Source organism: Dromaius novaehollandiae, chromosome 5 (genome assembly GCF_036370855.1).
Source record: "Dromaius novaehollandiae isolate bDroNov1 chromosome 5, bDroNov1.hap1, whole genome shotgun sequence".
Taxonomy (NCBI): Eukaryota; Metazoa; Chordata; class Aves; order Casuariiformes; family Dromaiidae; genus Dromaius; species Dromaius novaehollandiae.
Genome location: NC_088102.1, coordinates 76,876,428 through 76,887,661, shown reverse-complemented (window position 1 = coordinate 76,887,661; position 11,234 = coordinate 76,876,428). Strand labels below are relative to the sequence as shown.

General features: G+C 51.4%; 1 protein-coding gene across 1 annotated transcript; it reads left to right on the top strand.

Moving 5' to 3' along the window:
- The first annotated feature begins 7,080 nt into the window (after positions 1–7,080).
- On the top strand, positions 7,081–10,246 carry LOC112988621 (pepsin A-like). The gene is made up of 9 exons (XM_026109231.2): positions 7,081–7,238; positions 7,615–7,771; positions 7,859–7,976; positions 8,154–8,272; positions 8,376–8,575; positions 8,814–8,930; positions 9,122–9,260; positions 9,614–9,706; positions 9,989–10,246. The coding sequence occupies exons 1-9, from the start codon at positions 7,180–7,182 to the stop codon at positions 10,124–10,126; spliced, it is 1,140 nt and encodes a 379-aa protein (XP_025965016.2). The 5' UTR covers positions 7,081–7,179; the 3' UTR covers positions 10,127–10,246.
- Positions 10,247–11,234: the final 988 nt, after the last annotated feature.

The following is an 11,234-nucleotide window of genomic DNA, read 5'->3' as shown; positions in this document are numbered from 1 at the left end:
GAGCTGACTGTGTATGTATCACTAGTTCCTAGTAAGCTAGTAATGTTTACTGTAATTTCAGTAGCCATCGACAGAGCAAGGAGCAGTTGCAAACTGCTTTATGTAGCAGAGGCAGGAGAGACTTGCACAAGTATGACAGAAATCTATGTTCAACTTAAAAACGTTATCTAGTATTTGAAGGATTACTACCTTTCCAAGAGCAAGCCACTTGGTACACACAGAGCAATGATGCCTGTCTGGTTATCACAGTCTTGCAGGGCCATTGCCTCAGCTGACAGTACAGATCATGAAGTGACATGTTTACTGATATGCGGAAAGCTGAGGAAAAAAACACCTGTTTGTCTGAGAAAGGTTTCAGTGAAGCAAAAACTAAAGAAGCTTGAAACACTCAGAGGTAATACTGTTAACCTCCCAGCACTAACACTGACAGTAGTCATATTTTAAACTAAGTCAACATTGTAAGGTATTTTACACATCAGCTTGCACACTTAATATATTTACTGAAGACCTGCAGCCTTGATAGACAGGGCAATAAGATGGGGAAACTGAGAAAAGGAGAAAAGACTACTGCTTTCATGAATTCAGTGCTGCTGGGAGATATCTAAGAGAAGTCCTCCTTTCCCCTCTGCTTAACTTGCTAGATCGCTGACCCAAAAGGGCCAGCCCTAACCAGGAAAGGATACTGAAGTCAGTCTTTCAAGCGATTTGATTTTTGGTCATTTTGCTCAGATAGAGGCACTGTTTGTGCCTGTTCTCATTAATTTGGAATATGAAGCCCTGCTCTAGGAGGATCTGGAATTGAGGCCTATGCAGTAACTATTCATTTCATATGGAGCCAAATTGCCCCCACTGGGTCTGAGAACTGGAAGGTTTTGCATATTAGTCCCAGTGTTCCCAAGCAGTCTTCTCCCAGACACTGGCTAAGTGAAAAAGGGATGAAAATAGATGCAAACATCAGCATTTTCTCTCCATGAACGTGCCAAAGCACAGGTCCCTTATTCAACCTTTATTGCAAGTCAGTAGCTGTGCACTGCAGGATCCCTGGATGGTTGATATTCCTCAAACTCAGCTCAGCAGGTGAAGAATTCAAAGCACAGACCACAGTATGAGACTAAAGGCAGGACTGTGCCCTCCTCTTACTTAAGGGCCACATGTCAAATCACAGGACACATATGCCTCTGAACTGGACACCAGGACAAAGGAGCTGTGGCTGAAGACTGAGAGTGCTGCTGGTACCAAGTTATTTAAATCTCTCTCCTTAAATCTGATCTGCTTTGCTACTCCCCCACCACTTCTTGAAAGGCCTGGAACAGGAAATGGAAAATAAGCTCTTCCAAAATGTATATTTCACCACAAACACCTGGAGGTTATCAGGACATCTAACTTTTCTCCTGACCAGCTCCAAAGCTCTATGTAGGAGCTGTGAGATAAACTGCCAGTAATGGAAACATTTTCATACGCAGTGTGGCAAGGACAAGCCTACCTGCTTCCGGACCCCTTTGTTGGTCTGTTCCTTACCTTAGATGATACTGTTCCCCGCCTCATAAGGAAGAACTTTGTGTCCTTCACCTCGCAGCTGCATATCCCCAACAAGCCTGGAGTACACAAGAACAAGGCTGACTAACTGTTATGCAATCTTATGGCTTCTGCTGTTATTCCAGATACAGCAGCTGCTCCTGGGGCAACTCTCTGGATTTACTTATTCTCGGGTGACGGTGAACCTTCAGCAAGGAAATGACAATGAACAGGCCAGGACCCTGCCTGAACAGCTCCCCAGCATCCAGGCTATGGCAATGTGAATTTGACTGCAGGGCCCGTTCAGGAAGGCAAACAAAATCTCCTTCCCTTTCTACCCCCAGAAATTGCAGTGACCATAGACTGCCTTGTTCTCCTCATCACTGCCACAGAGCACACCAGCTCCTCAGCCACATCACTCCTAGTCCACATTCACCATTTACCTTCTGTTCTCTGCTGTGTGGCTGCATTACATGTGTTTTCCAACTCGCAGAAGGTTTCAGGTCCATCTTCCAGGGCCAGCAGGATCTTCTTCCCCAATACAGTCTTAAACTCTTTGAAGTGGGAACAGTGCCTAATGCTTGCCCATGGTTTCAGGCACCACAGAGCTACAACTACCACCACCAGCACTAAGAACAGACAAACTGCATCCCACTCCAGTTCCTTTGGACCTCCTACAGTGTTATGTACAACAGCAAGAAATACTTGTTTACCAAGCCTAATAGGCAGCAGCTTCTGAATTGCTTCCCTGGTGGAGTACCAGGGACCCAATCCTTGGAGAGTGGAAGGGTGGAAAAAGTCTGAACTTTGACAGTTATCCAAATCTTACTCTGAAAGAGCTCAGTGGAAAGCCTATATGCCTTGTCAGTCCCTTTCCTTCCACCAGCAGTTAGCTGTGAGAAGGCTTTGTGAAGAACCTCATACATCTCAGTGTGTTGGTGCTTCCCTCAACACAAGGTAATCAAACAAGAGCCAGGAAAATAGGTGAATCAGGGCTGTGAATCTCCCCTGTATACAAACAGGGTTTGCAACACCTGTTCCTAGTGTTTGCAGGACACTGGGCAAATTGCTGCTTGGCTCTGCCCTAGCCGTTGCTGTGGAGCAGAAAGAGTAATAAAACCCTCTTTGCCTGTCTTGGCCATTGCAGTGGAAGAGGCTTTGCACAGCAGAAACAGTCTCTTCCTCTGTGTGTGGACAACATCCAGCATGTTGGGGAAAAGAAATTTAATTCCTCCCAGGCAAATCTAATGCCCCCACCTGAGGAGTGTCAGGGCAACTGGCTAAGGTAATTTACCAGCTCAGCTGCTTGTCTACCTAGGCTCTGATCTGATAAACTTCTATGAATAGATGTTTTAATGTAGCAAGGACATGTTTGCTCCAAACCAGATCCTTTGTTAGGGCTGTTCCTTATCATAGCTAATATTCATCAAGATGTGTTGCCTTACTTACATAGGGCCAGGAGTGTAATAGAACTAAATGAAAAGTAAATGTTGTTGTCTAATCTGAGATTTTCTCTATGATTTATGGCTATGTGTAGGACACAGGCACGTGGCTTGGCTGCACAAGGCCACTGAGGAAAATGATGCCAGGGCTCCATACTGGGTTTTGAGGCTGTAACTTGTTGCCAGGTCCAAACTGTCACTTTCTATTTTGGGGGCCAGCCAAGATCTTCTCCTTTCCAGACTCCCCGCACCCAAAATTGAAGGCATTGTAACTTCCCCTTTTGCTCAGGGAGAATGAGGCTTTTTGTGCCTTTTACCCCATAGCATCACCTGTCAGAGCCTGCCAGGTTCTTATTCACTTCATTCACCCCAATGCCATTTATCATTTAACTTCAATTCTCATTATTCAGAGCTGGATTGAAATCGGTACTTGAGGGAAGAGAGCCAACTGCAATCCGCATGTTAACCATAATCCCTGTTCGTGGACAGAGAGCAACCTGGCAGAGTTGTTGTGGTCACAGAGGGTGTCTAGGTAAGGCGCTTTAACCTCCCCATTCAGCATCCAGTCTGCTACAGGGGAATAGGGTTAGAAACCTTGGGGAGTAAGTGTCCTGGAACATGTTTGTTTTATGGTAAAATAAAAGAAACTGGTTTCTGTAATAGATAAAGCAGGGGAGGAAATAGCTGTGTTTGCCCATTGAATATTGGTGCAAAATTAAGAAAACAGGATTCAGTGTCACTGTGAAGCCCATGTTATTGGAGTTATGTGGTGAGCACTTGTATGAACCCCTGGGCTTATCGCAGGATTATGGCCATCAACAACTCAGATGCGTGCCAAAGTTTGGGGCTTGGTTCAGTCACCCATGTGTGGGTGTCCTATGGCAGCCCAGGGTACCCACCATCACAGCATGAACATGTGCATGGACAGCATCTCTCAAAGGACTGCAGCTCACAGCCCAGGTTTCTCCTAAAAGCGCAGATCATTAATGCCATGATGTTGCTGGCAGCTGGAGTCTCACTCCAAAAGCCTGGGCTTAGGCAGAGCAGAGCCGACATCCTGCCAGGGAGCCAGCAGCCAAGGAGCAGGAATGGTGCCTAACGCTGAATTTGGTCCTGCAGTGTTCACTGTGAGCTCCACTTGCCAAGAAAAACACCTATCACTGAGATCCTGGCAGTCAGGATCCTGCTGTAGAGGAGTCAGTTGTATTAATGCATGAGTCAGGAACCCAGGCTTGCTTTCGTTTCAGCATGATGATGAGGAAGTCTTCGCCCAAAAGGTCTTCCCATATGGAGAGCATAGGATCTAGGGAAGGTCCCAGATCTTCCCTTGAATTCTGTAGGTAAAGTATATGCTGGCTTTGTGAATGGGGGTAGTTTGCAGAGAGTAGCTACGTATGCAGAGAGCCCAGAAAGCCAGTTTACAGGGCCTGAAAGCTGTGACTTTCATAATACCAAGGCCATATAAAAAAAGGACCATCTCTTAGACAGAAGAGAAGAGGGAAAAGATAAACACTACTAACCTGGGAATATCCTTTAACCGAAGATGAATGCAAAAATGTGTTCTGGCCTCACTGATGAGATGAAAACAGGCTTAAACTCAGTCACTGAGCACAGCTAATACTCTTCTGGATGTCTGAAAAAGGAGACTTCAGCTTGGGGCCTGTTTTCTCTACAATAATGGCTCACCAAAGGGGCTGGAGATGCCTGATAGAGACTGAAATGCAAAACCTGTCAGCAACTTTTGAGAGAGAAAGTGAGAGTACTTAGCCTGGCACTGGAGAGACCTTGACATGCTGATAGCCATCAGCCTCCTGTATCTTTGCAACAATGTTTTCCTCTTGTGGGTGCTATTAATTACTGTTTGAATAACTCCAAGCTGGAAATCTTGGGGTGATCCCCGATACCATTTCTGATCAGTGCAGGTATGGTCCGTAACACAAATATGCTGCTGAAGACTCCCCACAGAAGGACAAGGATCCCGCTCTCAGCTACAGACCCTTACCCTGCATGCTGTAACTGGCCCAGGAGAGGTTTGGGGGCAGCTTTGGGATATCTGACATGGAGCAGAGCTTGGTTCAAGAGCTCAGAATGGCTGCCAGAATAACCAGGTGAGGCTGGAGTGGGTTGTAGAGCTGCCCCATGATCCATAGGCAGCAGCAGCCAATTAAGGGCAATGTTAATGAAGCACCATTTGTCACTGAAAATACTGTGAGTAACAGAAAGCAAAGAATCAGAGTGCTGGCAACAGCTGAGGTCATGAAGACAAGGAGAGGCAGAGGGAAATGGAAAGAGGTAAAATAAATTGAATGAAAGCTATCCTTTGGTGCTCTCTGCCACTCACCACTCAGTGTCTCCTGTTCCGTCTTTCGCTGTTAGCAGGTAAAACAACAGGGGGCAAATATAACCCAACATACATCATCTGCCAGCTGGGAGCTGGAGGGCAGGCAGGCAGAATTTTTTACTTTTCATCAGTTCTGAAAGACGGAAACAGCTTCCACTCTTACCCTTGCCAGCCTGTCCCATCCCTCCAGCAGAAGAGGCTGCAGGACAGGATGTCCTTGAATCCCCTTCATCATCAGCTTTGCTGCTCAGGTGGAAGGGCCCAGCTTCGTGCTTGTCACCATTAACTTGTCTCATTGTGGGGCTCTCCCACTAGCCACCTCCATGTCTCCCTCATGGCTAAGGCTAAGGAGGTCCTCAGGCCTAAGATCTGGCCTGTGTCCTACACTTGTCCCTGAGTATTGGGGCCACCCAACTGGTGCCTGGCAGTGTTGCATGTAAAGTGGAAGTAAATGCCTCTTTTTGAAGTCCCTGGCCTTCCCTGTCCTCGTATGTGTTGCAGTGCAGGGACATGCCTGCACCTGGCTGGGACAGGTCCCACCAGCTGCCTAAACAGTGTCCTGTAAAAGAAGCTGAAAGATGAGTCCAAAGGAGTCTGCCTGTCTGGAGCAGCGGGGCGGTTAGTGGCTTGTGCTGTATTCCTGGCATCCCACCCGGAATTCTCCCGTTCCCTGCAGACTGTGACAGTCTTTGTGCTAGAGGACCCAGCACAGGAGCAAGTATTGCTGATGGTCAGATCTAACGGCAAAGAGCTGTGAGGTATCAGGATATCATAAAGAACTGGGTATTTCTGTGCCAGCCCTACATCTCTGTGCGGGTGCCGCAGTGATAAACTTCTGCAAACAGATGCTTTGCTCTTTGCAGTGTAACAAGGATGATCCATACCAGCCCCACACCCCTGCCTTTTTCCAGACCTCAGACAGCAGCATTCCCAGGCCCATAGAAAGCGTCATCCTCTGCAGTAGGGGTGGTTATCCCTGGAAAGTCAGAGCCATTTGCAAAATAAATGCTGTTACCTAATCGCATGTGATTTACCCTGCCATTCCTTGTATGTGGGTATGCTGTTGACCTGTGTAACGCCAGAGGTAGTCAGGTGGCAGCACAAATAGGTCTTCTGTACATCCAGGCCTGGAGGGTTGAACCCAAAGGTCCCAGTAACTGGCTCCCCCTGGAAAACAAGTGACATTTCCTTTCTCTCTCCCTGCCTCCAAGTCACACTGCCCCTCTTTGCCCAAGGCATGTCAGGTAGACGCAGCCCCACCGCCCATTCCCAGCAGTGGCTCCTAAAGGCTGCCTCCCTCGTTGTCCCCAGTCACCATTAACCCCCCTGCCCTCCCTTCCCATGTAGCAGCATCAAAACTGGCAAGCACCTGGCCCCACTGTACCTGCTCCTCCAGGCTGCAGACAGTGCTCGCTGGCTCTCTGGAGAAGGGCCTGTTGGGGATGCAGTGATTGGCAGAGGGGTCCTTGCCCACACTGACTGCTCCCGTGCATTACAGTTATGTAGGGGCAATAACACACACCGGCCCACCAAGAGTCTCTGTATCCTGACCTGCTCCCCCAAGCCCTTCCCCATCACAACTTGAAGCCAGTTGAAGCCATTGCTTTTTCAAGCTGAGGCTGTCAGTAGCATCCCTAATCCCTCGCTGAGGCATTTCCCTAGTGCAAACCCAGTGAAGATGGAAATCTGTTAACTTGATATTCCTTCACATCACCTTTAAGGACATTGTGATAACGCCCACTGGAGCAGTTTGCTTTTCTTATCAGGGATACTGACTAAACAAGAGTGGCTTGGTGCACTGCGTATATAAGGAGTGGGACATAGGCATTGCTCCACATTCGGCACCTCTCTCCTTGCACTAGCAATTGAGTGTAAGGCGACATGATGAAGCTGCTACTCCTTCTCAGCTTGGTGGCTCTCTCCCAGTGCCTCGTGTCCAAGTGAGTATTGGGGTGGCTTGCAGTAGGTGCCAACCACTGCCATGCTGCAATGGGGCATTCCAAGCGCCCTGATGCCTGGGGTCTCTCATCTGCTTGAGTTCCTCTGAGCCAGTGCAATGGCCCTGGCTCCCCAAAGCGGGGGTGGCCCCCTGGGTCCCACACCAGGTGTTTCGGGGACTGCTGTAAGAGACATGTCCTGGGACTTGCACAAGGGGATCGCACAGCTCGGACCCACTGCTCCCTGGGGCAGGGGGGATGCACAGCCCTGGGGGGGCTGTCTCTGCCCCGACAGTGCAGGACCACGCTGCCCTCCAGCCCAGGGCTGGTGGCTGCTCTTCATTACTGAGAAGCTCCTCTCTCCCTCCTCACCATGCAGGGTCTCTCTGAGGAAAGGCAAGTCCCTGCGGCAGTCCCTGAAGGAACATGGCTTGCTGGAACACTACCTGAAGCATAACCCTTACAACCTGGCCTCCAAGTACTTCCCTGCTCTGGCTAGCACAGTCTCCTCTGAGCCCCTGGAGAACTACTTGGATGTGAGTACAGCAGACAGGCGGCAGCCTGGGGGCTGATGCAGGCTGTGCAGCCTGCCTGCTAAGTCCTTACCCATCTCGCTTTGACAGGTGGAGTACTATGGCACCATTTCCATCGGCACCCCGGCCCAGGATTTCACCGTCCTGTTTGACACCGGCTCCTCCAACCTGTGGGTGCCCTCAGTGTACTGCTCCAGCGAGGCCTGCAGTACGTGTTCAGCAGTTGCTGGAGGCTATGGAGAGGCCCCCCCCCCCAGGCACCCCAGCTCAGCCTCATAGCACAGAGCAGCATCTCCTGCAGCCCCTTGCAGTACCATTGCCTTATCCTTGGCTCCCATGTCCAAGAAGCGGCCAGGCCGTGACTCTCTCTCTCCTCTGTCCACAGCCAACCACAACCTCTTCAACCCAGCAGACTCCTCCACCTTTGTGAGCACCAACGAAAATGTCTCCATTGAGTATGGCACCGGCAGCATGACCGGCATCCTTGGCTACGATACCGTTGTTGTAAGACAGAGATGCCTCAGCCCCTTGCTCCACAGCAGGGGAGATATCAGGCATTTCCAGGGCAAACTGAGGCACGTCACCTTCTCCACATCTCTCTGACCAGGTTGAGGACATCACGATCAGCCAACAGATCTTTGGGTTGAGTGAGACTGAGCCTGGCGATTTCTTCTACTACACTCCCTTTGATGGTATCCTGGGCCTGGCCTTCCCCAGTATCTCTTCCTCTGGAGCCACCCCTGTCTTCGACAACATGATGAGCGAAGACCTGGTGTCCCAGGACCTCTTCTCTGTCTATCTGAGCAAGTAAGTCAGGGCCAGAGATGGCCCTAATCTTGCAGAGGTCTTCTTAGTCCTCTCACACTGAATGGGCCCTAGTCATGTGCAAGACTCAAGCCCAGGCCTTGCACGAAGCACTCCTGCGCCTTGCTCTGCATGACGTGGTGGCACACCATGTCTGGTCACAGCTTCACACAGTGCATTCACCACAGCCCTTTCTAACAGCTGCTCTGGCTGACCACCTGACTGTTCTCCCCTTCCACAGCGACGACGAGAGCGGCAGCTTTGTCCTGTTTGGTGGCATTGACGACTCTTACACCTCTGCAGGCATCAGCTGGATCCCTCTCTCTGCTGAAACCTACTGGCAGATCACCATGGATAGGTAACCCCACTGCACCAGGGCTGGGAGAGGGTCAGGCAGGCATGGAGGCAATGCCTGCAGGACCAGGGGAGACATAGTCCGCAGAGCCCATGATGCTCTCCTCAAGCCGTGGTTGGCGAGTGGAGAGCACAGCCTTTTGCTGCTCGGTGGCTCATGGTACCAAGATGCTCACTCCCACCCCTCTGCTCCAGTGTCTCCATGAACGATGAGGTCATTGCCTGCTCATCCAGCTGCCAGGCCATCATCGACACCGGCACCTCTCTGCTGGCTGGCCCCACCAGTGCCATTGATAACATCCTGGATGCCCTTGGCTCTGACTCCAGTGGCGAGGTGAGACCCCAGGGAGCAGGGGAAGCAGGCAGGGCTTTAGGGAACCCTTCCTCCTGCAAGGCTCATGCTGAAGGCCCAGCCTCCTTGTGTCCTGGGGAGGGTTCATGCCCCATGCACAGCTACCACAGCAAAGTCAGGGGCTTTGTCTCCCTCTAAAGGCCAGATCCAGTCTGGAGACTGAGTCAGCTGCTGCTGCTTGGAGCTGAAAGCCCCTCTCCAAGGCGGAAGTGCAGAGTTAAACTCCTGGGGCAGCTCTATGGTGCACTCGTCTCCATCTCTCCCAGGGACTCCTGTGCCAGCTCCTCGCCCACCTGCACAGCCACTGATCCCTGCCTGCTCCTCTTTCCCCACAGATCAGCTGTGACAGCGCCAGCAGCTTGCCCGACATCGTCTTCACCCTTAACGGCAACGCCTTCTCTGTGCCTGCCAGCGGCTACGTCGTGGAGGTGAGCATCCTGCATGGGAAGGGGGTCGGGGCACGTGGTCCCCTGCACCCTGCAGCTAAGTCAGGAGGGGCTCCCAGGGGCAAGGAGCTTTCACTCCTCTGAGGAAAGCTGAGTTAGGTGTCATCATCCCTCCATAGCCCTGAATCCCCAAGTTTAGGGTTACCTGTCTGTGTAACTCAGTTACCTGCAGAACTGCCCAGCCTCTCTCGCCCCTCAGCTCAGCTCGAGGGCTGGGGCAATTTAAGCACTGATAACCACTGGGCTCCATGTTCTTGACTGCAGAGCGATGGGTCCTGCAGCCTTGGCTTTGAAAGCGTGGATGTCGATGACCTCTGGATCCTTGGTGATGTCTTCATCCATGAGTACTACGTGATCTTCGACAGGGCCAATGACAGGGTAGGCCTGTCCTCCCTGTCTTGAGCATGCCAGTGCGATGCACATCTGCAGCCCGTCTCAGAGGGAAAGCTGGGCTGGTCCTGGCCCAATGCTCCCATCCCCTCCTGCAACAATCATCCTATAGAATAAAGCAGTGTAAAAGCACCAGTGTGCCATGTGTCTTTATGAAGGGCTGGATCAGGCTGCCCCGATGCTGACACTGCCAAGGTATCCTTGGGCTGACCCTAACATGGGGCCACAGAGCTGTCATGCGGGGTGTGTGGGGGGGTGCAGCCCGCAGTGTGCCACATGTGACTCTGTTTCAGTGGGGAAAATACTGGTTGCATTACCCCAGCTGAATGGCAGGCCCATGGCCTTGGTCAAAGGGACGGGGAGGACGAAGGGTTGAGGCTGCTCTTGGACACAGCAGGTTGCCTGGGCAGCACGTGGAGCCTGGGCAGGGGGGGCTCACAGCATGCAGAGATGGTAGAGCTGCAGGTGATGCATCAAGGTGCAGGTGATCTGGGGAGCAGAAATTATCAGAGCCAAAACAAGGGGCAGCAAATCGCAGCCTCTGGGCTTCACCTCCCCAAGCCACTATGCAGGCTGGCTCCGGGGAGTGCCAGCACAGTCCCTGCGGGCCACGTCTCCTCAATGTGACAGGCAGGAAGCAAATAAAACAAACAAGCATTCGCAAGAAATCAGAAGAGCTCAGGCACTGCCTACAGGCCTTGCTCTGCCTGGCGGTGGCCATCAAAACATGATGCAGCTAGGACAGGATAATATTGCAAACACACCCCGCCCTGACACAGAGAGACAGGGCCAGGCATCACCAGCAGGCGCTTTGTCCCATCCCACCTCTGATGCCAGTGGGTGCCTGGATGCACCGGGGCAGTCAGGCATCAGGTCAGCCCCCAGCCCTTTGCCCTTCAGCCATCCCAAGTGTGGTGCCCAAAATGCCAGCAGAGGAAAGAGCAGAGAGGTAATGGCATCTCTGAAAGGTCTCCAGGTCACAGGTGTCTTTTATTCCTCCTTTTCCCCTTCTGCTCCAGCCTAGGAGATCCAGACACCTGCTTTGCTCCCTCCCTGCCAAATGGCCCTGAATTAACCCACCCTCACCCCTCCTGCCTTGCACTCAGGGATTGGAGGGGAA

What these genes read in the sequence shown, in the direction of transcription:
- LOC112988621 (XM_026109231.2), top strand. Translation starts at nt 7,180, where the DNA reads ATGATGAAGCTGCTACTCCTTCTCAGCTTGGTGGCTCTCTCCCAGTGC. An exon ending in TCCCAGTGCCTCGTGTCCAA is followed by an intron (nt 7,239 to 7,614) that starts GTGAGTATTGGG and finishes CTCACCATGCAG; the next exon opens with GGTCTCTCTGAGGAAAGGCA. An exon ending in CTGCTCCAGCGAGGCCTGCA is followed by an intron (nt 7,977 to 8,153) that starts GTACGTGTTCAG and finishes CTCTGTCCACAG; the next exon opens with CCAACCACAACCTCTTCAAC.